The sequence below is a fragment of the Physeter macrocephalus genome, unplaced genomic scaffold (genome assembly GCF_002837175.3).
Source record: "Physeter macrocephalus isolate SW-GA unplaced genomic scaffold, ASM283717v5 random_193, whole genome shotgun sequence".
Classification (NCBI taxonomy): domain Eukaryota; kingdom Metazoa; phylum Chordata; class Mammalia; order Artiodactyla; family Physeteridae; genus Physeter; species Physeter macrocephalus.
This window is the reverse complement of record NW_021145454.1, coordinates 483-24355: the sequence shown is the minus strand read 5'-3', so window position 1 is coordinate 24355 and position 23873 is coordinate 483. Positions and strand designations below refer to the sequence as shown.

Below are 23873 nucleotides of genomic sequence, written 5' to 3'. Positions count from 1 at the left end.
TGGGCAGTTGATGTCTGCACTCAGCTTCATTTTCTTCCTGTGCAAAGAGAACTCTTTCTGTGGTGCACCGCCCGCCCCCCTCCCCCCCCCCCCACTGCTGCCCCACTGGGCACGTAGCAAGCCCTGAATAAATTCAGCAAATAACTTGCCGAGTACCTATTACACACTAAGTACTGTTCTTGGCACAGGTTGTGCGGTGGCAAATGAAATAGACAAGCTAATTTCAAATGCTGGGTTCTGATAGAAACAGAACTGACATAATGGGGTGATGTGTTGGTGGAGCTGGGGAGCAGTAACAGGTGATCAAGGGAAGCCCCTCTGAGTAGGTGATATTTGAGTAGAGCTGTTTGATGCTCTCATGGTACTTGGTGCTGGGTGTTGGGTATGTGGAGATGGCTTAGGCCCAGTCTTTGCCCCTGATGAATTCTTCCCCACCCCAAGCCTGTGTGTGTCCATCTGCTTCCCCTAAAACTAAAGTTCGGACTTGCTGACCAGGGGTGAGAATACCTGAGGAAAGAGGTGGGTCTTCAGGCATGTAGATCTCTGTTTGAAGCACAGTTTTAGAAATGAGACTTGAGTTCAAATCCTCTGCCACTTTCTCATTCTGACCCTGGGCAACTGACTGAGCTCCAAGATCAGTAGTGATGGGTGTGGGCCTGGAGCCAGATCTAGCCCCTCCACTTCCCAACTCTGTAACCTTGGACAAGTTCTTTAAGGCTCTGTGCTTCCATTTCTATGTAAAATGGGGTTATGATCGCTCCTCTTAAAGGTGGTGCAAGAGTATAGCTTTGAGTTAATAAAAATATGCATGGTGAATGCTCTATAAATAACTACTCGTTTTTATTATTTCTATTTCAGATGATAAAGGTGAGGCTCTGGGAGGAGAAATAGCTTAGCCCAGGTCACCCAGTCAGGAAGTGGCTTATGAGGATAAATGGTGATCATGGTAGGGCATCGCCTAGCCTAAGGTCCAACCTATAATATTCGCTCCCTACTTGGGAGCTGGGGCTATTCCTGGCAATCAAAGGGCTGCCTTGTTCTGCTGCCCCTCAGCACAGGAAATTCCAAGGTGGTTTTTCCATACTGGCTTCTCTGGTTCTGTCCCTGCGGGGGAGAGCAGAGGGGCCCAGGTCCCCAAGCCAACTCATAAAAGATGGAATTGAATATCTTAACTTGCCTGTCTTAACCCCCTCTCTGTTGAGGGGGTGGCTGTTACTTGGAGTGGCCTGGGCTGCCTTGAGCCTATCTGGGTATTTCCTTGTGCTGGCAGCCCTCACCCTGTCCTTGAAATGGTTCTGGCTGGGTAGCAGACCCTAGGTGGTGTGGGTGAAATTTGGGACTGGTTTAAGGCGGGGACAAGACCCAGAACACAGGCTTCCTTGTGCTGCTGGAGAGGGAGGGCGGGAGGGAGCTGGAGACCCCGTTCCTCCCTTAGGCACTCTCGCTCACAGTCCACGATGGCTTGGTCCTCGGTGTTTCTTGGTGTTGTCTTGCTGTCTGGCTTCCCAGGTCCTAGTGTCGGGGGCCACCCGATGCCCAAGCTGGCTGACTGGAAGCTGTGTGCTGACGAGGAATGCAGCCGTAAGAGTTGGGGGTTGGGGGCGTTGGGGGCTTGGATGGCTAGCCTGTGGGAAGGGTGCTGTCACTCCCTCCTGTTCCTTCCCCAGACCCCATCTCCATGGCCGTGGCCCTTCAGGACTACGTCGCCCCTGACTGCCGTTTCCTGACTATACGCCAGGGCCAAGTCGTGTATGTCTTCTCCAAGCTGAAGGGCCGAGGGCGGCTCTTCTGGGGAGGCAGCGTGAGTCTTGGGAGAACAGAGGAGGAAAGGGTAGGGTGGCTGGGGTGGGCGTGCACCCTGATTTTTCACCTGAAGGGAAAATCTCAGGGAGTGAACTGAAATATAGTTTTGGAGGGGAGGCTATTGTGGTCTACTTTACTTTGTTTAGCAATTATTAGGGCACCTATTATGGTGGGTACAGTAAAGAACGACCCCTTTTATTCTAATGGAGGGAGACAAGCCGTCAAAAATATCAGCAAGTATGTGCTGCTTTGAGAATTAATATAAAGTGACTGGGTGACTAATGCACATGGTGTGGTCAGGGAGGACCTTCGAGCATGTGACTGTAAGCTGGGATTGGAATGACAAGGATGGAGCAAGCCAAGTCGAGATCAGGGAGAAGAGAGTGCAAAGATCTTCAGCAGGAGTGAGCTTGCCATCTTCCCAGACCCCGGCTTTTAACTCCTCTTCCCCAGGTTCAGGGAGATTACTATGGAGACGTAGCTGCTCGCCTGGGCTATTTCCCCAGTGGCATTGTACGCGAAGACCAGACCCTGAAGCCTGGCAAAACTGATGTGAAGACAGATGTGAGTGTCTTGGGGGCTGGCAGGGACTTGGAGGGAGGGCCCTTGGGCAAAGATACTCCTACCCTTGGCTCCCTGGCATCCTAGCTGTATGCGCTGGAACAAATCCCCTGACTTTTCTTATCTGAAAAATGAGGAGTGATTTCTAAATCCTAGTCCGATCGTGAGGTGCAAAGGGTAGCGGGCTCTAGGCTAATTTGCATAGCACTTGTGCAGCCAGACCTGGCGCCTGTGGCTGCAGCGTTTGCTAAAACCACTAGATCCTTTGTGGTGTGACCGCTAGTTTTCTCCCGTTTCCCCTTTCTCTTTTTCAGAAATGGGATTTCTACTGCCAGTGAGCTCAGTCTACCGCTGTCTCTGCTGTTGTTTCTCGCTGACTTTATGCAAATACATCAGCCAAGTGCAAACTATGGGTCTCGGTGGTCTTTGTGGTGGGTCTCTAGAAAGGAAGTGTTTCCCCAGGCTTCTGAATCTAGCCAATCAACCCACTGACTGTGGTAACGTCAGTGGTTGCTAGGCAGAATTTCACGGACTCAAAGCTCTTTGCTCCAAGCTGGGTACCAGAGGTGGGCTCGTAAGCTTAGATATTACAAACAGATGAGAAGATGGAACAACCAAACAGCCAGACTGGGGGATTACAGTGTCTTCTCCAGACCAATAAGAGAACTATTGAACTATTGGGAATGAGCCAACTGGACCATGAGGAAGACATAAATCACAGAGCAGAGGTTTTCTAGGATTTCTTGGAAGATTATCCGCAAAGGGAGGCAGGAGGTTAATTTGTGCGTATCATGCGTACCATCCCAGTTTTCATCCTCCTTGCCTTAGAGATCAGTACGCCCCAGCTCTGGATGGGCTCCTACCCCTGCTCCCTTCTTTGCATTCGTATCCCCGCCCCCAAGTCCGCTTCTACCCAATCTGGAATCTCGACCCTGCCCACCGACTCCTGACCAAATCCGTTTCTCGGCTCGGCGAAGCGTCTCTGGCACCGCCAATCGCTCGTATTGGTCCCGCCCCTTTAGGCCCTGCCCCTCTCTCCCCACCAATCTGCGCTTTTGTCCCGCCCCTGCCTGCAGAGTCCGCCAATCCTTGTCTTGGGAAGCGTGGCCTGGTGTCCTGCAGCATTAGCGGGTCGTGCCGGAGGCGGGGTGGAGGCGGAAGTGGTGGCGCCGGCCCGGGGAGTAGGAAGGAACCGGGTCTGCAGCCCGAGTGGAGCGGCTGCCAGCCGAGGAGCAGGCGCGGCCGCGTCGCCATATTGCGGCCCTAAGCGGCCGCGACCGAGTCATGGCTGAGACCTACGGTGAGGGTGGTGGGCGGAAGCTGGGGTCTGGGGTCTGGGCCCAGAAAGGATGCGGCCTGTGGGTATGGGGCGGGGCTTTATATATCAGGGGGCGGGGTCAGGTATGATGGGGCAGGGCCTAGTTGATGCTGGGAGGGGCTTAGCGGGTCTGAGGCTGAGCTTAATCAGTTTGGGCGGAGCCTGAGGGTCTGGTGTCTGGGCGAAATAGATCTGGGACGGGATTTGAGGGAAACAGTCCTGATGGATCATGGTAGGTCTTGAGGGAAAGGGTGAGCCTTAATGTGTCTGGGCGGAGCCTGAGTGAATGGGGCGGGGCTGATTGTGTGAATGGCAGGGATCAACCTTGATGGGCTGGGGGGACGCTGAAGGGATGCTCTGGGCCCTGGGATTACTCTGGGAGAGGTCTGGAATGCGGTTGGGGGTGAGTTGTCCTTTAACTAGGCGGTGGGGCTAATGGCAAGGGGTGGGGCTTAAGCTTGAGACTAGGGGTAGGGCCTTGGGCTGAGGGAGGGATGGAGGGACTGAGAATTGGAAAATCTGGATGGATGGATAGATAGGAAGTAGGAGAACAGGGTGCGGTAAAAGGAGCACTGGTTTAGGGGTCAGAGGGAGCTGCATTCATTCAACAAACAGAGAAAAGCAGAGGGAACTATGCAAAGACCCTGAGGTAGGAACCAGGTTGTCATCTTCAGGGAGTAGACTAAAGGCCAGAGGCTAGAGTGGAGTGAATGAATCAGAAAGTGGTAGGAGGTGAGTTGTGGGGGGCAAGGGCAAGATTGTAGTCCTTGATAAAATGGTTTTCAAGAGGCTTTAGCAAGGTAATAGCTAAGATCTTGGACTCTGGAGCCAGTGGTCTGGGTTTGAATCCCACCTCTACCTAGCAGTGGGATCTTGGACAAGTCAGTTAACCTTTCTGGCCTCAGTTTCCTCATCTGGAAAATGGGGATAATTATTAGTATACCTCCCTCAGAGTTTTCCTGAGGATTGAGTTGTTGATGTAAGTAAAGACCTTTAGACCTGTGACTGGTATGTGGTAAGCACTATATAAGAATTATCCGTTACAGTTGTTACCCACTGTTCTGTATCTGTCTGTGTCTGTTCTCGCCCCATAATTGTGATGTTCTTTGGATTCCATCTTTTCATGTCTGTCTTTCTCTCTGCATGGGGTTCCTTGAATTTGGCTCCATCTTCTCAGACTTCCTCTTCAAATTCCTGGTGATTGGCAGTGCAGGAACGGGCAAATCATGTCTCCTTCATCAGTTCATTGAGAATAAGTGTGAGTTTCTGACAGTGGTCCTGGGAGCACTAAACTGTGGGCATGGCCATGGTGTGGGCAAGTAGGCAGCTGCCGGGGTGGGCAGGGGCAGGGCTGGCCAGAGGTACAACTCCAGTGCTGGCTGCCCGGTCCTTACCTTGGTATACGCTCTTTGCTAGGTCCTCCTTGAGCCTCAGTCACTCCAGCAATGAGAATGGGTTTGTACAGGCTGAGGAGGCCTTGGAGGACAGGGAATCCTCTGAGCCCCCGCACTGCCTCTTCTCCCCCTCCCACTCCCAGTCAAACAGGACTCCAACCACACAATCGGCGTGGAGTTTGGATCTCGGGTGGTCAACGTGGGTGGGAAGACCGTGAAGCTACAGATTTGGGACACAGCCGGCCAGGAGCGGTTTCGGTAGGTGGGCTGGGCCCCCATGGAGAGAAGGTAGGGGAGAGGGGAGGAGAGAGGAGGGATAGAGGTGTGCAGAGTTACCTGGAAGCATAATGACAGGAGCAAGGAGACGCTGAGAGGGCAGGCAAGGTAGAGGGAGAGAGAGAGAAAGAGACTGTGATGAGCAGGTCCATGTAGTCAAAGAAAGAAGGCGTCTTGGAGAGAGGACGGCAGAGACAATGAGAAAAAGAGATTGAGAAGGAAGCATAATGAAGAGTGAGAGGGCCAGAGAGGGACAGCAGACCCTAGCGAGACTCTGTGGGATAGACCCATGTGGCTGGAGGGACAGAGACTTGTCCCCAGGGAGAAACGAGGCCTGGAGACAAGGAGATGCTTGGGGTGGGGCGAGGGGTAGAGAATGACAGAGAATGACTAAAACAGAAAAGGAAACTTGAAAGAGAGATACACTCAAGAAGGGAGAAAGAAAGAGAGACAGACTGAGAGAGAAGAGAAAGAGAAGGGAGATAAGGAGACTCAAAGAGAAACAGAGGTGAGAGACAGGGAGAGTGGGACAAGGGTGGCCAGAGAGATGGAGAAATGGATGTTTTGAGGGGAGAGGGAAATGTGTAGGACTCAGCACACAGTATGTCTTCAGGACATCTCTGCAGGAAAGGTGACAGACACATGGAAACCCTGAGTCTGAGAAACAGACAGAAGGGAGAGAGAAACAAGGGAATCCAGTCCATGGGGAAGCGTGGTCCCTGGGCAGCACTGAGTAGCTGCTGAGTTAATATTTGTGTGTGAGTTCTCTGCGTGAGGTGCACAGAGATAGAGACTGAGAGAGGGCGGAGGGGAGATAGGTGTACGACGTGCACCAGGCTGGCAGTAAGTGCTCCATAAATGCTTGTGGCATGATTGCATGAGTTCCAAAGGGACCCAGCCTGTTCCAGGGAGAAGCAGACAGTCGGCCACTCTGGGAAGGGGGCCTCCCCCAACCACAGCAGGAGAGGGCCAAGCAGATGTAGTTGTGTAGTGCTTGGCTAGGACTGGGCAAAGGGGGGATGACAGAAAATGTTGAATGAATGAATGAATGAATGGGAAAGGGTGAGGATGACAGAGCCAGAGCAACAGAGATGGAGAGAAATAGAGAATTAAAGATACACATGCACACAAGAGACAGAAAGGCACAGACCAATGAAGAGATGCAGAAAGCCAGGGACACAGAGAGAGTCAAAGGTAGGAAGAGGGAATTCCCTGGCCGACCAGTAGTTAGGACTCAGTGCTTTCACTGCTGGGGCCCCAGGTTCAACCCCTGGTCAGGGAACTAAGATCCCACAGGCCAAATGGCATGGCCAAAAAAATTTTAAAAATGCAAAGAAAGGTAGGGAGACTGAGGCGGAGGCAGGCAGCTAAGTGCGATAGAGATTGAGGGAAACAGAGACCGCGAGTGGGAGAAACTGTAGACCACGGCCAGGTTTAGGGGGATGGGCCAGCAGTGAAGGGGGGCCTCCGAACCACCAGCCTCTCTCCGCAGAGGGGGGCAGTCCTGGGGCACACCCCAGCCTCGGGGGTGACTGGGTCCCCCTGGCCCCACAGGTCGGTGACACGGAGTTACTACCGAGGGGCGGCTGGAGCCCTGCTGGTGTATGACATCACCAGGTGGGTGCACGGAGTGGGGCGGGGTGGGGCCTGGGCTGCCCCCCACCCGCGTCTGCCTCCCTCCTGGCTTCCTTCTCCACAGCCGGGAGACCTACAACTCGCTGGCCGCCTGGCTGACGGATGCCCGCACGCTGGCCAGCCCCAATATCGTGGTCATTCTCTGTGGCAACAAGAAGGACCTGGACCTGGAGCGTGAGGTCACTTTCCTGGAGGCCTCCCGCTTTGCCCAGGAGAACGGTGAGGGCTGGGCGGGGGGGCTATACAGTGGGGCCCATGGGCCTGCTGGCTCTCTGTAGCTCTGCCCAGCAGGGGAATGTGGAGATTTAGAGGTCTGGGTTCAGATCTGGGTGTTGCCACATTGCGAGCTGTGTGACCACTCTGGTCCTCAGTTTCCTCATCTGGAAAGCTGGGATCACAGCGTTTCTGCTTCACAGAGTGCATGACGGTTAAGGGATGTGGTCCATGGGGAGTTCTCAGCACTGCCTGGATGGATGGGTGCTTGATTCACATTGGCTGCTAAGAAGGTTTCGACCACTCTGGGGAGGCAGCACAGGGTATTGGTATAAGGTGGCGACTGCAAACTCTGATGGCCCTAGGGGACAGGTACATTTTGTGAGCAAGGGAGAGGGGACAGGGTAGACCCCAGGTTAGCAGGCACTGGCATTAGGGGAGTAGACAAGACTGACAGCCACATCGAAAGGTATGCAAGGATACTATCATCAAAAAGACCACAAATAACAAATGTTGGCAAGGATGTGGAGAAAAGGGAACCCTCCTACACTGTTGGTGGGAGTGTAAATTGGTGCAGCCACTATGGAGAACAGTATGGAGGTTTCTCAAAAAACTGAAATTGAACTACCATGTGACCCAGCAATCCCACTCCTGGGTATAGATCTGAAAAAAACAAAAACACTAATTCGAGAAGATACACGTACCCCGATGTTCATAGCAGCATTATTTACAATTGCCAAGATATGGAAGCAACCTAAGTGTCCATCAACAGAGGAATGGATAAAGAAGATGTGGTATATATATATATTATATATATATAATATATATATAATATATACATACAATGGAATACTACTCAGCTATAAAAAAGAATGAAATAATGCCATTTGCAGCAACATACATGGACTTGGCATCACCAGGTGGGTGCACGGAGTGGGGCGGGGTGGGGCCTGGGCTGCCCCCCACCCGCGTCTGCCTCCCTCCTGGCTTCCTTCTCCACAGCCGGGAGACCTACAACTCGCTGGCCGCCTGGCTGACGGATGCCCGCACGCTGGCCAGCCCCAATATCGTGGTCATTCTCTGTGGCAACAAGAAGGACCTGGACCTGGAGCGTGAGGTCACTTTCCTGGAGGCCTCCCGCTTTGCCCAGGAGAACGGTGAGGGCTGGGCGGGGGGGCTATACAGTGGGGCCCATGGGCCTGCTGGCTCTCTGTAGCTCTGCCCAGCAGGGGAATGTGGAGATTTAGAGGTCTGGGTTCAGATCTGGGTGTTGCCACATTGCGAGCTGTGTGACCACTCTGGTCCTCAGTTTCCTCATCTGGAAAGCTGGGATCACAGCGTTTCTGCTTCACAGAGTGCATGACGGTTAAGGGATGTGGTCCATGGGGAGTTCTCAGCACTGCCTGGATGGATGGGTGCTTGATTCACATTGGCTGCTAAGAAGGTTTCGACCACTCTGGGGAGGCAGCACAGGGTATTGGTATAAGGTGGCGACTGCAAACTCTGATGGCCCTAGGGGACAGGTACATTTTGTGAGCAAGGGAGAGGGGACAGGGTAGACCCCAGGTTAGCAGGCACTGGCATTAGGGGAGTAGACAAGACTGACAGCCACATCGAAAGGTATGCAAGGATACTATCATCAAAAAGACCACAAATAACAAATGTTGGCAAGGATGTGGAGAAAAGGGAACCCTCCTACACTGTTGGTGGGAGTGTAAATTGGTGCAGCCACTATGGAGAACAGTATGGAGGTTTCTCAAAAAACTGAAATTGAACTACCATGTGACCCAGCAATCCCACTCCTGGGTATAGATCTGAAAAAAACAAAAACACTAATTCGAGAAGATACACGTACCCCGATGTTCATAGCAGCATTATTTACAATTGCCAAGATATGGAAGCAACCTAAGTGTCCATCAACAGAGGAATGGATAAAGAAGATGTGGTATATATATATATTATATATATATAATATATATATAATATATACATACAATGGAATACTACTCAGCTATAAAAAAGAATGAAATAATGCCATTTGCAGCAACATACATGGACTTGGAGGGCATTATGCTAGGTGAAATAAGTCAGACAGAGAAAGACAAATACTGTTTGGTATCACTTATATGTGGAATCTAAAAAATAAAACAGACTAGTGAATATAACAACAAAAGGTAAGCAGGTCTAAACTCATTTGAAAACATCATGTTGGCCAAAATCCGCTGGCCTGGGGTCTGTCCATGTTCCTCCAGTTTGTAACCTGCAGGTTTAGAGGATTTGCCATCAGAAAGACGTGGGTTTGAATCCTGGCTCTTACTTACTGTGAGATGGCTGTCACATGGCTGGCGGGTGGACTGTGATGGGCCTGTGCTGGATGGTGCTGGGGACACAGTGACGAAGACAGCCCTGGACCCAGCTCTCATGGCCTCACAGTCCGGGGGGCAGGGGGAAGACCATTTCCAGATAGTGACGGCCCAAAGGGGTCAGGGCTGGGAGCGGGGAGGCACAGGGGTCTGTGGGAGCCCAGAGGAGGCACCTGACTCATCCTGGGAGGTCAGGAGGACTTCCTGGAGGAGGAGATGTGAGCTGAGCTCTAAAGGAAGAGCTCGGTGGGTACCTGGGGAAGGGGGCATTCACGGCAGGGGAACAGCATGTACGGAGGCCCAGAGTGAAGGCAAAGGTGGAACGTTTGAGGAACAGAACAAGAGACAGCAGGTCAGAGTTGGAGTGGAGGATGGGGACTGACTGAGGCCCTGACCTTCCGAGTGTCTGCCCCCCCAGAGCTAATGTTCCTGGAAACTAGTGCTCTCACGGGTGAGAACGTGGAGGAGGCTTTTCTGAAGTGTGCCCGCACCATTCTGAACAAGATCGACTCAGGTGAGGCCCCCAACTGCCCGGAGTGGGAGTGGAAGGCAGGGTCCAGAGGTCTCCAAGGGACCAGTCCTCACCTCTCCGCTCCCCCCAGGTGAGCTTGACCCCGAGAGGATGGGCTCCGGCATTCAATATGGTGACGCCTCCCTTCGCCAGCTGCGGCAGCCTCGGAGTGCCCAGGCTGTGGCCCCTCAGCCCTGCGGCTGCTGAGACCAGCGGAGCCAGGTGGGATACTGGGGACTCGGGCTGCAGGGCTGGTCTCCTGACAAAGGGGAGTACGGAACAGAGACAGAGACACAGAAAAGGAGAGATGACAAGAGAAACAGAGTGAGGAAGAAAGACACAAGAACACTTGAGTTAAAGGGGCCATCTTCCCGGCCCTGGGAAACCACCCGTCCTTCCCATCCCACCGCCAGCTCTCTGCCCTGCATCTGTGACCCTCCCATTCATAATTCATCAAATGTTTGTCGAGTGCCTCCTCTGCGCCAGGCCCTGCTCCCGGCACTGGGGCTGTAACAGTGGGGAAAACAGACAAAAATCCCTGCCTTCATGGAGGAGATGGACAATAAAGAAGATACACAAGCAAATTGTTTAGTAGGTGGGGCGATAAGAGCTGTGGAGAAGAATCAAGGAGGGAGGGGAGGTGGAGGAGTGGAGTGTTAAATAGGATGATGAGGGGAGGCCTCACTGAGAAGGTGACATTTGAGCAAAGACCTGAAGGAGCTGAGGGAGGGGTCATGTGGGGACCTGGGGGAAGAGTGTTCTAAGCAGAGAGAACAGCCAGTGCAAAGCCCTGAGGTAGGGTCCTGCCTCCTCCCCTGGGTGAGGAAGTCCAAGGAGGCCAGCGTGGCTGGAGTGGAGTGTGTGCGCGTGCGTGCGCGCGCGCCAGGGAGTAGGTGAGCTGGAGATGAGGTTGGGGTGGGAGGAAGCAGATGAGCTAGGGCCTTGTGGGCCACGGGAAGGACCCTGGCTTATACGCTGGGTGGGATGAGAGCTATAGGAGGGCTCCGAGCAGAGAAGGGACAAGATCTGATTCAGGTGTTCACAGGGCCCCTCTGGCTGCATATAGAGGAGAGACTGAAGGGGGCAGGGGTGGTTGCCTGGAGACCAGTGAGTAGGCCACTCCAAAGTCAAGGTGAGAGACAGTGGTGGACAGGATCAAGGTGGGGGCGGAGGAGGGGTTGCAAAGTGAATAGGTTTGTACCCTCCCTGATCTGTGTCTCCAGGCTTGTCCCCTCCTCGCGTAGTCACTGGGTCTTCCTAAAGCACAAATCTGATTCCTTCCCTCTCTTTTCTGGTAACCTCTCCCCCTCCTCCAGGAAGCCGTGCTTGTTCCCCTGTGCTTGGTCCAAAGTCCTTGACAGGCTTGAAAGTTCCTACAGGATTTGGTCCTATCCCCACCTCTCTGCGGGTGTGTATGTCTTGACAATTCTCGTCTCTGTGCTTCATGCCCACCCAACCCTCCACCCGACAGCCACTGGCAGCTCCAGGATGGCTGTGGAGCAAAGTGTTTAGACTTTGGATATATGTACTTGGAGAGCAGAGCCAACATAATTTCCTGATGAATGGATGTGGAATGTGAGAGAGGAGTCAAGGATGAGCTCTTTGGGCAGGGCTCTTTTCCTTCCAGGCCTTTGCATCTGCTGTGCCTGTGCTCCCTTCTGGCACCAACTCCCATCCATCATCAGGTCTCTGCTAAAATGCCTCTTCCTGCAGGGAACCTTCATAGGCTTCCCAAATGGGGTCACTCCCTCTAGATGGGCGGTCTCACAACTGCCCCTCCTTTTCAAAGCGTTCAACCGACAGAGTTGGTCATTGTTATCTGTATGGTGTTTGTCTCACCCATCTGAGAAGGTGATAGATCACAGACTCCAGAGCTGGGCTGCCTGTGTTTGTACTCCAACTCTGTCACTTCATAGCTCTGGGCAAATCATTTAACCTCTCTGGGCCTTGATTTCCTCATCTGTAAATGGGGCTAATGATAGTACCCACCTCAGTGTGAGTGTTGAGAAGATTAAGTTAATTCATGTAAAGTGCTTAGAACAGGGCCTGACAGGCAGTAAGCTAAGACTTGATAAACGAGGGCTGTTTATTATTTTTCTTCTTCTTATCCATTTTAAAGACTCTGGGCTATGTAGAATCAGATGGGTGTGTACTCTTCGCCTCGGAGCTTAGTTTTGAGTCTGTTTCAGGGTTTTCCCTCAGTGAATCAAATGTAATAAGACTGCATTTTCAAACTTTGTTGATTGCCCTCTACAGGAGGAAATATACTTTATTTGTTGATCTAATATAGTCACACACGTATAAAACTAAAACACATGTTCTCGTATTAATATTCTTTCTCTTAAAATTGAGGTGAAATTCACACAACAAATTTAGCCATTTTAAAGCGTACAATTCAGTGGCATTTAGTACATTCGCAAGGTTATGCAACCACCACCTCTGTCTAGTTTCAAAGCATTTTCATCACCCTTAAAAGGAAACCCCATACCCTTTAAGCATTCATTCTCCATTCTCCCCAGCTTCTGGCCCCCACCCATCTGCTTTCTGTCTCTATGGACCAACATATGAAGCACTCTGAAATTTTCTTTCTTTTTTTTTTAATATGTTAACATTTTAATTTTTATGGTATTTTCTATTTTATTCTGTTACAACAATTGCTCAAGGCCCACCAAACTGATTTCCCAACCCACTAATGCAGTTGTACACAGTGGAATCACCTGGAGAGCTTTAAAAGATACTGATGCCCGGGCCTTACCCCAGAGATTCTGAAGTTATCTGGGGATTTCTAGAAGCTCCCAGGTAATGCTATCTGCAGATAACTACAAAACAGGAACTGATGTGTCTCCTCGGTTTGGAAAACACGGGAATGAGACCTAGAGCCTGGATGATCCAGGAACATAGAGGAACACAGAGGTGCAAAGGTGGGGACACAGAATGTAGACACTGAGATGCCCCTCTACAGACTCAAGGAGACAGCTCTCTGAGGCAGGTAAACAGGGAGGTGCACGTGCCCTCAGCTCTAGAGCCCCAAAGTACCGGCAGACAAGAAACAGAAAGTCAGACAATGTAGAAACTTTGGGAGAAAGAGAAAAGTATGAACAGACAGGCACAGTTAGGCGGGCAGGAAGATACCCAGAAATGAGACAGAGACACCAGCCAACAGACCCAAGATCCCTCCAGTTCACGGCACACTTTTCTTTCAGCTCACCCGTTCTCCAGGACCAGCCCTATCCTTCTGGCTGGGGCCCAGACCCAGGCCCTGGGAGGCTGAGCCCCTTACCTGACCTGGCCCCAGAGAAGCTGCCCCGCCACCTGTCCCCCTTCCCTGGGCTGGTGGGGCCTGGCTGAGGGGCAAGACTGAGCCACGGGGGAAGGGGGAATCCGTACCTGCTGCTGCTTCCTCTGTCTTGGCTAACCCCTCTTCCCCCTGAACCCCTAACCATACTCAAAGAGTTTCCAAAGCCCGAGACCAGGGCCATTTGGCCTCAGCTCCCCTGGCCCTGCCACTGCGAGTACGTGTTATTTATTACCTTACCTGGAGGTCTGTCCCGTCCCCACCCCACCCCCATAAAGCATTGTTTACACCTGTGTCATAGCCTCCGTCATTTTGGGGTGGTGGGGAGGGGGGGGGCAAAAGAGGTCACTGATGGTGTTTGGGGGCCATGTTTTTGGGTTGGACATGGTACGGGGGTCCACCATGACTCCATGGCTCAGATGTCTGTTGTAGAGGGAGTTTGCCCACATACGTAACACTAATGTCCCTCTGTTTGTGATGGGTGTGATGGGATCTGTAGGAATGTGTGCTGCTTGTGTGTGTGACACTGTTGCTTATGAGTGCTCTGTGTCCTTGGTGATTGTGTCTGTGAGGCTGGCGTTGTTTGGGACACCAAAGCTAGGGAATGAGAATTCAGGCCTGTAGTTGAGCCCTGGGTCTGGGCCCGGTGGGTGATAGCTATGCATGTCTGATTCCTGAAAGTCTGAGGCAGTGTCTATTTGGTGTGTGACTGTGTTTGTGTGCCCCTGAGGTCTGTGTGTGTTTTGCTGTGAATTTGACTCCTTTGATCCACTTGTGTGTGACCATGAACCCTGTGTGTGCCCATGAAGACTGTGTGGGCTTTTGTGCCACCGGGACTCCTGTGCATATTTGAGATCAGTGTGTTGCCTCCTGTGTCCAGGTGAACCTCTGACACCCGCACATGCTCTGCCAGGGACAGGTGCAGCCCACTGAGGACACTCCCAACTGCTCTCCCATCCCCAGTTTGGCCTTAAACCACCCTCACGGGAGGCCTGAGTCCCTGCTCAGCCTGGGTGCTGGCGGAGGGGGTGGGGCATTTAAATGACCTCATCTGCATAGTCCTCCCAGGTCAGGTCGTCCAGAGACTCGAGGCTGTCATGCAAATGTCTTCTCTGAGTAGCTTTCCTAGGTTGTTTTATTCGGGCGCCACACAGTTGTCCCGATGGGGCAGGGTGGAGCGGGTCAGAATGTTTGCACGTCCCTTCTGGTTCTTTTTCCCTTCTCTCAAGGACGTTCCGCTCTTTTTTTCCTCTGTTATAAAAAGTCCTTATGTAAATTACTTACTGTCGTGCAAATTTACATATATTTCCCAACTAATTGCGCAGACGTTTCTCAATATTCCTATTCTTGGGCTGTGAGAAGGCGGAGCTGTCCATGTAAATAATACCGATGATCTGTATGCCGCTCCCCTACCCTGCTACTCATCGTTCCGCCGCGTTCTCAGCTCCAAGGGGGCGGGCCTGTATATGTAAATAGGATTATTTGCATACCCCTCCCACTCGCTTGGCATAATATGCGCCGAAACTCCCCCACCGGATCCAGCCCTTCCTAACTGCGTTCCTCCTCTCGCGCAGAAGGGGCGGAGCGGAGAGTGCATAAAAGCCTTGCGTCTGCGACTGATCCGTTTCCCCTTTCTCGAGGGAGAGGGTGTTCTGAATTTCCTCGCCCCGCCTCGCGCGACTCGCGCCTGCGCAAGCCCTGGTCTCCTCCGCCCGGATGCGGTCACGTGCCCACCGGGCGAGGCGGGGGCGGAGCGTCGCGGGTGGTGGGGGCGGGGTATGGCGCGCTGTGCGGCGCAGGGCGGCTGGCACAAACGGCGGCGCCGGGGCCGGAGGAAAAACCTCGGTGAGGAGACCGCGGGGAGGGCATGGAGCGGGGCGGAGAAGGCGCTTGAGGCCGGGCGCCGGCGCGAGCCGGGCGGGGTGCGGGGGCGCGCGCCCAGCACTCTGTGGCGAAGCCTGGCGACCCTGGGGAGGGGAGGGTGGGGGTGGGGCGTGGGGGAGGGAACGTGCGCCGGGCATGTTAAGCGCCGGCCGTTGGGGGGGTTGGGGGGGAGCAGGGAGAGGGCGGAGGGGGAGGGGAGGGGTGGGGACACGGGGTTCCAGCGGTCCTTAGGCCTTGTCTTCGTCTCCTGCTGTGCCCCGAGGGGCCCCAGGACCCGCACCGAAGGGACTTGGGAGGGGGGCGCTTTTTCCGTCGTCCTTTCCCCGAGTGCATGAGCCTTCCTCCACCCTTCCCTCTGTCGCTGTGGACCCTGCTCCCACGGGTCCCTTCCGTCTGTCTGTCTCAGGACCTCCCTTCCGTCTGGGTGTGTGTCAGTCCCTAACGGGCTTCCTCCTGTTGGGCTGGGTTCTGCTCGGCTGTCTCAGGCCCACCCTCCCTGCTCTTCTCCGGTGTGTGTTTCTGTCTCTGGACCCCCCAGTTTCCACGGTCTGTAGATCCCCACATTCCCTCTGTGTCTTCCAGGCAGATTCCCCCTCCCGCCCCCCCCCCCACCTCCGGTCTGTGTTTCTAACTCTCCTACTTCCCACTCCTCCATCCTTTTCTACTTCAAGTCCCCTTCTTCTTTTCTGTCTGTAGGTCTGTGTTTGTCTGAGGGTGTCTCTCGCCCACAGCTCCCACTGCAGTCCTCTGCCTGTGGGTCATCTACCCAGTCTCACTCCTCCAGCTGCCCCCTTATTGCCCCTTGTCTCTTAGTGATTCCACCCAAGTCCCAGTCTTTTTCCCCACGTGGCCTCAGGTTTTGGGGTCTTTGTAGCCAAGTCTGTCTTTCTATCTACTGCCCCTGCCACTCCCCACCCCGCCCAGCCCTCTTCCCTGTAGCTCTTCTCACATTCCTTTTTCTCTCTCTCTCTCTCTCTCTCTCTCTCTCTCTCTCTGTTTCTCTTTCCAGCCACCGTGACAGGTCCCTTCCCAAGCCCCTAGGGACAGCAGAGGACTTGGGGACCAGCAAGCACCCCCAGGGCACGAGAAAAGCCTCTGCCATCTGCCCTGCCTCATCCTGCCCCACGCCAGGCCCAGCCGCCCCGGCCCCCGGCTGCATCAAGTGGAGGAGGAGGAGGTGGAGGAGGGTGGCACCATGGGCCTGGGCCGTGCCCTCCATGCCCGGGGGATGAAGACACTGCTGCCATGGACAGCCCGTGCCAGCCGCAGCCCCTGAGTCAGGCTCTCCCTCAGTTGCCGGGTTCGGTGTCAGAGCCCTTGGAGCCTAGCAGGGCCAGGATGGGGGTGGAGAGTTACCTGCCTTGTCCCCTGTTGTCCTACCACCGTCCAGGAGGGCCTGGTGAGGCCTCGGCGGGGAGTGGGACCCCCAGAGCCACAGCTACTTCCACCACAGCCAGCCCCCTGCGGGAGGGCTTCGGTGGGCAGGATGGCGGCGAGCTGCGGCCGCTGCAGAGTGAGGGTGCTGCGGCACTGGTCACCAAGGGGTGCCGGCGACTGGCAGCCCAGGGCGCCCGGCCCGAGGCCCCCAAACGGAAATGGGCAGAGGATGGTGGGGATGCCCCCGCCCCCAGCAAGCGGCCCTGGGCCAGGCAGGAGAACCAGGAGGCGGAGGCGGAGGGGGAGGGCTGCAGCAGTGGCAGCGGCGAGGCCAGCGCCGGGCTGAGGGAGGAGGTGCTGCCCGCTGCGCCTGAGCGCCTGGCCCTGGACTATATTGTGCCCTGCATGCGGTACTATGGCATCTGCGTCAAGGACAGCTTCCTGGGGGCGGCACTGGGTGGCCGAGTGCTGGCAGAGGTGGAGGCCCTGAAGCGGGGCGGGCGCCTGCGTGATGGGCAGCTAGTGAGCCAGCGGGCTATCCCGCCACGCAGCATCCGTGGGGACCAGATTGCCTGGGTGGAAGGCCATGAGCCAGGCTGCCGAAGCATCGGTGCCCTCATGGCCCACGTGGATGCTGTAATCCGCCACTGTGCTGGGAGGCTGGGCAGCTACGTCATCAATGGGCGCACCAAGGTGAGGCTGCAGGGACCGGGTGGTGGGGTGGGGGGCTGCCCAGCACTTGTTGGATGCCTAGTGCTCTGAGCACCAGTGGGTTTGGAGATAGGCTTCTGGGGTCACAAAAGAGTTCAGGCAGCTCTGGCGCAGGGACTGTTGGAGGGAGCTCACTTTGGGCTCTCACTCCCTGTGGCCTTAGTTTGTGTACCTGTAAACCATGGGTTTGGCCTGTAGTCACCATGGTTCTTGACCCTGCCAGGGATCCTCTTGAAGAACCTGAGGAGAGGTGCCGACAGTCATAGCCCCACATCTGAATGGGCCATAGTGGCGTTCACAGCCGCCTGATGTCTGTTCATGGATCCTAGACCAAGAATGTTCAGTGTAGACAGGCACAGGTTTCTGCCTCTGCCGTCTGTACCTGCCTGTCTGCCCCTGTCTTTGTTCTTCCCTGTTCCCTTATTTTTTCATCTACTCGTGTATATCTAGTCCATCCTGTCCATTGTCTGTCTCTGGTCTGTCTGTTCTGTCTCCCGGGTAGGAGAACCAGAAGGTGGAGGGGGGAGGGTGGCAGTGGTGAGGCCGATGCCGGGCTTAGGGAGGAGGCACTGCCCACTGTGCTTGGTGCTGGGCTACATTGTGCACTGTATGCCATACTATGGCATTTGCATCACGGACGGCTTTGTGGGGGTGGCTGTTTGCCAGCCCAGGTGGAGGTTATGTCCCCATCTTTCCCATCCCTCCCCATCCTAGACCCTGTCCTCCATCCTGTCTGTTCTGTATCTCCATCACTTTATCCTTATCCAGCTCTGGTCTGTTTCCTTGATCCTCTGCCCTTGTATCTCTTCTTGGTCCCTTTCTCTTGTTTTAGAGTAGCAGTTATTAATCCTTTTTTTTTTTGGAACCTGGGCCTTTTTAAGAATCTGCCAAAAACCACAGACCCTGTCTTAAGAAAAATGCTCATTTGATTGGAGTTTATGGTCAGTGATCAGGGCCTTCTGGGCCTCCAGCTGCCCATTCAAGAACCTGGGGTTAGGAGCCCTGCACAAGACAGTCGTCCGTAGGGCCTTTTGGCCTGCTGACATGTTAATTCTCCTCGTGGAGGGGTGTGAGGATCCTGGCCTTGAGTCCAAGGTTTGGTGGTGTTTGGACAAGGCCCTGTAGGGAGTGTCCACTGCACAGCACCAGAGATGCCTGGCTGATGGCACAGACTGTGTTTTGCCCTGCAGGCATGAGGCTGTGCTCCTGATGTCCTCTCCCTCCTCCCTCAGATCCCATCTTGGGTTCTGTCTCTGCAGCTTCTGTCTCAGGCTGGAGCTGGCTCGGGGACTAGGGCTCCCCCGGGCTGAAGCCATACTGGCTTCCCCACCCCAGCTGGAACTTGTCCTGCTTCCCTCTCCCTCCTGTTACTTTGGTAGCTGGAGGGCCAGAGGCGGCCCCTCCCAGGGGCAGGAGAGATCAGTGGGAATCTCCCTAGCCACAAGGTGTTCAGCAGCTTCTCCCCAGGGTCACCCATCCTCACAGGAGGGAGGTTGGTGGGGAGACCACAAGAGTTGAGTGGCCAAAGGCAGGATGCTTCTCTGAGCCTCCGTTTGCTCATCCACAGGATAGGAAAACCAGGTTAACTCCCCAGCCAGGCTGTGGCCATTTCAGGAGGGGAGGGGAGAGGGCGCAGATCTCTTTTCCTTTGGTGCCTTGGATGTGGTTGGGAGCAGGGCCCTGGAGGGGTGGTGGGGTGGGTGTTGAGACTTCTTAGCCCTGGGAGGTAAGAACAAGCCTGGCTGGACTAAGCAGGGAGGGGAAGAGCCAACCCAGCCCCTGGAGTTCCTCTCAGACCCTCCCCTGCCCCAGTGAGGCAGCAACTGCAGGCTTCCTCGCCTTCAGAGGGCAACATCTGGGCTCCCTCCCCAGGCTCTGGAGTAAGACAGTGTGGGGTGGTCACGATGTCGGGGGGTGGGTCACCAGTGTGGTTTCGGCTGGTAGCAACCTGCCTCTCGGTGGCCCCCGAGTTCTTTTGCCTTCTTCCTCTCCCTAGTTCCTCTGCTCAGTTGACCTGCAGGTGGGAGGGGATTGACTCCCATTGCCATCAAAGACTGCCATAGGTGACCCCGGGAGGCCCCTTTAAGAGCAGTTTGGAGGTGGGGCCTGCTGCTCTTGGCTGAGACCTGGGATTCTGATCGAAGGGGGGTGTGGGGGGGGTGGGGGGTGGGTGCATGCACAGTGATCCTAGCTGCCCCTTCCTGGAGATGGAAGTATGGGGAGCAAGTTTCCGTGTTACTCTGGTTGTTGTCCCTTCCCTTGTGGGGGCAGGAAGTAGATGCTTCTCTGGGGCCGGAGGATGCCACCCCCAGCCCCACTCCCAGGTGAGTATATGTGGGGGGAGGGGGGCCTTAAAGGGCCTGTTCCTGTGCCCTTCACACACACAGGAGCCCCATTCCCTGACAGACTACAGAGTGTGTCCCTGCCTGCATGGTGGGAGACCCTGTGAGGGTGCACAGGAAGGACGGAATGGAGGCCCTGAGACCCAGAGGAGTACTTTTAATCAGCAGCTACCTCTCTGGCACTAGGGAGACAGGCCTGGCCCTAGGGGCCAGTACTAGGTAAACAGGTACCTGTGCTGATTTTGCATTGAGAGGGATGGAATGGGAAATCAGCCCAGGTGCCTTCAGCTAGAGGACTCAAGGTGCTCCTGGTCCTGAGACCTGAATAACAAGGGGAACCAGTGGAAGAGTGTTCAGGCAGGTGCAGAGGCCTTGAGGATGAGCTTGGCCTGGTCAGAGAAGAGTGAGGAGGATTTCGAGGCTGGAGATGGTGTATGAGGCTAGTGGCCTTGGAGGCTGTGGTCAGGGATTTGTGTTCTCTTGGGATGCAGCGAGGAACTTGAAGGGGTTTGAGCAGTGGTGAGCTGGAGTAAGGGGCCTCTGGCTGCTGTGGCCATGGGTTGTGCGGGAAGAGGTTGCAGCACTGGACCCCTTTCCCCACCCCACCCTTGAGCAAAACCGGCAAAATCTCCAAAAAAGTAGTTGTTAGCTCCATTTCGTGGATGAGGAACTGGAGACGGGGAAGTTCAGTCATCTGCCCCACATCAGAGCTTATGTGGCAGCACTGAGACTTGAACCCAGGACATAGGTCTGCAGGAACACCTGGGCCCTTTTCCTCACATCACATCCATCATTTTGCTGGGTACCTGATGAGAAACAGGCCCGGAGTGGCTAGGCCCAGGACTCAGAATGGCCAGGGCTGCCTAGGGCAGTGGCGAGAACCCCGTGGCTAGACCTGTACACACAGAAGCCGAGACCTGGAACAAGGTCTGACTCGGATCTGTGCAGGTCAGGAGCCTCCAAAGTCATGTTCTCAGAGGGGTTCATGCTACTGCTGTAAACCGAAGGTGTTTATTAGCCCCATTTTACAAATGAGGCGTTTTGAGGCCCATTCAGGTGACGAGACTGTCCAAGGCTACTTGGCAGGTTATCCTTGGAGGTGGGATTAGATCTCAGGTTCTGGTCACATTCTAGGTTTTGGTACCTGTTCAGTTGTGTAGGAGACAGATTATTTAGCGGGTATTCTTTATAGTTAAGGTCAGTGGTTCTCAACGTTGCTGCACATTAGAATTACCTGGGGAACCTTTAAAAATTCCAGGCTCCACCTGAGACCAGGTACATCAGAACCTCTGAGGTGGGCCTGGGTATCAGTGTCCCAGGTCATTCCAACTCTACAGCTCAAGGAGAGAACTCCTGGTGTGGGGCTGTGAGGCCACATCCCTGCACACCAGGAAATGTTTAAATTGCTTTTATCCTAGTGAAATGTCTGACGTGGGGTCAGGTTATCTTTAAAAAACCAAGTCCTCAGTTGCTCATTGAGCTACATGTCGGCGCCAGACGCGGTGGGGGTAGGGGCGTGAGGTGTGTGGCTGGAGGCTTGGCTGGAAAAGGAGAAAGTCTGGGTGCTGGAACCCTTGGAACCCAGGACACCTGAGGAAAGATGAGGGGCTGAGAGGGGTGAGAAAGAGGAGGTGATGGCTGCTTCCTCAAAAGTCGCTGCCAGCTAGCCTCAGTAAACCCTCTCCATCCGTCTCTGCCAGGCCATGGTGGCATGTTACCCAGGTAACGGGCTGGGGTACGTGAGACACGTTGACAATCCCCATGGCGATGGGCGCTGCATCACCTGCATCTATTACCTGAATCAGAACTGGGACGTCAAGGTAGGATGTTGAGGGTGGGGTGGCGTGGCGTGCATCCATTGCATTTTCCTTTCCCAGCTCAGCTTCTAGCATTGTCCCCTTCCTCTTCCCAACCCACTGGGGGGCGGTGGAATGTGCCCAGTGGCTCTTTCTGGGAAATGGGACCTCCTCCTCAGCGGACTGTGTGGCGGCAGTTCCCCCTCTTTGGGGAATGGTGCTGTCTGCCCAGCCCCCAGCCTAACGAGCACCTCCCCCGCCCCATTTCCTGTCTTCTTAAGTAGCTTCCTGCCCATCTCCATGGTGATGCAGACTCTGGGTTGTCATTCATTTTGAGAGCCTGAGTGGTGGGAGGGAGTGATGTGTGCAGTTATAATGCCCCCTGGTGGGCTCCTGGGGGCCGGCAGTGCAAGGCGGGGGCTCTAGGCAGGACTCCCAGCCTGCTGCCTCATCCTCTGGCCTGCCTTCAGGTGCATGGCGGCCTGCTACAGATATTCCCTGAGGGCCGTCCCGTGGTAGCCAACATTGAGCCACTCTTTGACCGGCTGCTCATTTTCTGGTCTGATCGGCGGAACCCTCATGAGGTGAAACCAGCCTATGCCACCAGGTATGGTCCATACTTCGGGAATGTGCCCAGGTGCTCCCCCTGTGCCAGCAAAGTCTTGTCAGACCCCTGAAGTGACTAGGAAGTGATGGCGTGCCAAGAGGGGGAGGCTCGGGGTGGATATAATGGCTGGAATTGAAGAAAAGTGATCTCTAACCACCCTCTGGGGCTGCTCTGGTCTCCAGGTACGCCATCACTGTCTGGTATTTTGATGCCAAGGAGCGAGCAGCAGCCAAAGACAAGTCAACATTGAGCCACTCTTTGACCGGCTGCTCATTTTCTGGTCTGATCGGCGGAACCCCCATGAGGTGAAACCAGCCTATGCCACCAGGTACGCCATCACTGTCTGGTATTTTGATGCCAAGGAGCGAGCAGCAGCCAAAGACAAGTATCAGCTAGGTACCGGCTTCCCAAACAGTGTCCCCTCCCTCAAGTCCTTCCTATTCCATGTACCTCCCTAGGCCTCAAGCCACCTCATCAGTCTCTCACTGAATCCTGTCACTCATTTTTCCCCATCTTTGCCGACCTTCCCTAGACAGTTCACTCTCCTGGTATCCCCAGCATGAGCCCCATCTCTTCTGGTCATCTCCCCATCTTCCCAGGTTTCCTTGGCCTCTTAGTTCCGTTCCTGATGACTCAGTCTCCTGTCCCCCTTCACCCCCAGCATCAGGACAGAAAGGTGTCCAAGTACCTGTATCACAGCCGACTACGCCCACCTAGTGTCTAGCCCCAGAGCTGCACGGACAGACAGCTTGCCCTGACTTCGGGAGAGCCCTGGGCCCGGTGCTGCCAGTCACGGTGCCTGCTCCTTCCCTGCCACTGCCGCTGCTTCTGACTTTGCCTCTGTTCTGCCTGGTGTGGAGGGCTCCATCCATCGCTGAGGACCAAGGAGGAGGAGAGACCTCTGCTGCCCTGGGATGGGGGCTGGGGTTGTGACCTGGGCAGAGGCCGGTGTTGGGGACTGCCATTACTGGAGCTGGGGGCCTGTGTCCTGCCCTGTCTGGTCATGCATGTCCCTCTCAGGTTTGGAGAGCTGGAAGGAGGCATTGCCACCTCCCGCCAGAATGCAGGATTTGGGGTTGGGGTGAGTCATGGCCTCTTGCTGGCAAAGGTTTGTGGGGGAGTATCCCCAAGCCCCCCACTCCTCCAGCTTGGAATGTGAAGTGACTCCCCAACCCCTTTGGCCATGGCACCTTTTGGACTAGGCTGCCGCTGCTTGGGCAGGATAAAAGGTGCTGGGAGGAGCATAGGTCTGCAAGTCCTGTCAGCCAAGAAATAAAAGTTTACCTCAGAGCTGCACACATCTGACTGACTCTCTCACTCCCTGTTGGTAAGAAGACCCCTCCATCTGCAATTCAGGGCCTTTATTGACCAAAGAGGGTAAGGAGGTCTGAAAGCCAGTGAGCAGAGGGTGGCTGAACCTGGCTTCAGCGGGCCACCATACAGAGTTGGAAGGCTGGGGGCACGTTGCCCAGGTCAGTGCACTGTGGGGTGAGGTCGATGTTGGCGGGGCTCCCCACAGGGAGCAGGCAGAACTGCTGGAGAATGGAGGTGAGGAAGACCTCGGATCGGGCCAGGCCTGCACCCAGGCACATTGCCTTCCTGGGACATGGGGGTGTGGAATGAGAAACCCATGCACCCCACGGCATGTCCAGGCTGGTCCCCTCCCTGCCCAGCCCACACCTGGGGCAAAGGGCATGAAGGAGTTGTTGCTCTGGAACTCACCCTTGTCATTCAGGAAGTTGGTGGGATTGAAACAGTCTGGGTCCTTAAATCGGGTGAGATCCTGG

General features: G+C 54.8%; 3 protein-coding genes across 4 annotated transcripts; all 3 read left to right on the top strand.

The window, feature by feature from the left end:
• Positions 1-1378: 1378 nt before the first annotated feature.
• Positions 1379-2789, top strand: MIA (MIA SH3 domain containing). The gene is made up of 4 exons (XM_007128104.2): positions 1379-1581; positions 1668-1801; positions 2257-2367; positions 2679-2789. The coding sequence occupies exons 1-4, from the start codon at positions 1458-1460 to the stop codon at positions 2700-2702; spliced, it is 393 nt and encodes a 130-aa protein (XP_007128166.1). The 5' UTR covers positions 1379-1457; the 3' UTR covers positions 2703-2789.
• A 694-nt stretch (positions 2790-3483) lies between these two features.
• RAB4B (RAB4B, member RAS oncogene family) lies at positions 3484-13658 on the top strand. Its single transcript, XM_055082558.1, has 8 exons — positions 3484-3664; positions 4860-4940; positions 5220-5334; positions 6907-6969; positions 7052-7206; positions 9982-10077; positions 10166-10669; positions 11391-13658. Exons 1-7 carry the CDS (start codon positions 3649-3651, stop codon positions 10279-10281), a joined length of 642 nt encoding a protein of 213 aa, XP_054938533.1. The 5' UTR covers positions 3484-3648; the 3' UTR covers positions 10282-10669; positions 11391-13658.
• Positions 13659-15124: 1466 nt separating this feature from the next.
• EGLN2 (egl-9 family hypoxia inducible factor 2) lies at positions 15125-22988 on the top strand. 2 transcript variants are annotated; one of them, XM_024132665.3, is made up of 6 exons: positions 15125-15214; positions 16263-17323; positions 21384-21503; positions 21950-22063; positions 22392-22482; positions 22748-22988. In XM_024132665.3, exons 2-6 carry the CDS (start codon positions 16499-16501, stop codon positions 22801-22803), a joined length of 1206 nt encoding a protein of 401 aa, XP_023988433.1. In that variant the 5' UTR covers positions 15125-15214; positions 16263-16498; the 3' UTR covers positions 22804-22988. The 2 variants fall into 2 exon arrangements, with proteins under 2 accessions (XP_023988433.1, XP_054938532.1); XM_055082557.1 differs by lacking the exons at positions 15125-15214; positions 22392-22482; positions 22748-22988 and adding an exon at positions 15541-15677 and having other exon boundaries at positions 21950-22262.
• Positions 22989-23873: the final 885 nt, after the last annotated feature.

Bases quoted from the DNA above. Each gene is read 5' to 3' on its own strand.
- MIA (XM_007128104.2), top strand. From the start codon at position 1,458: ATGGCTTGGTCCTCGGTGTTTCTTGGTGTTGTCTTGCTGTCTGGCTTC. The intron at 1,802-2,256 runs GTGAGTCTTGGG...CCTCTTCCCCAG, and splicing joins GGCTCTTCTGGGGAGGCAGC to GTTCAGGGAGATTACTATGG. The intron at 2,368-2,678 runs GTGAGTGTCTTG...TCTCTTTTTCAG, and splicing joins AAACTGATGTGAAGACAGAT to AAATGGGATTTCTACTGCCA.
- EGLN2 (XM_024132665.3), top strand. From the start codon at position 16,499: ATGGACAGCCCGTGCCAGCCGCAGCCCCTGAGTCAGGCTCTCCCTCAG. The intron at 21,504-21,949 runs GTAGGATGTTGA...GCCTGCCTTCAG, and splicing joins ATCAGAACTGGGACGTCAAG to GTGCATGGCGGCCTGCTACA. The intron at 22,064-22,391 runs GTGAAACCAGCC...AACCCCCATGAG, and splicing joins ATCGGCGGAACCCTCATGAG to GTGAAACCAGCCTATGCCAC.
- RAB4B (XM_055082558.1), top strand. The intron at 5,335-6,906 runs GTAGGTGGGCTG...CTGGCCCCACAG, and splicing joins GCCGGCCAGGAGCGGTTTCG to GTCGGTGACACGGAGTTACT. The intron at 7,207-9,981 runs GTGAGGGCTGGG...CTGCCCCCCCAG, and splicing joins CCGCTTTGCCCAGGAGAACG to AGCTAATGTTCCTGGAAACT.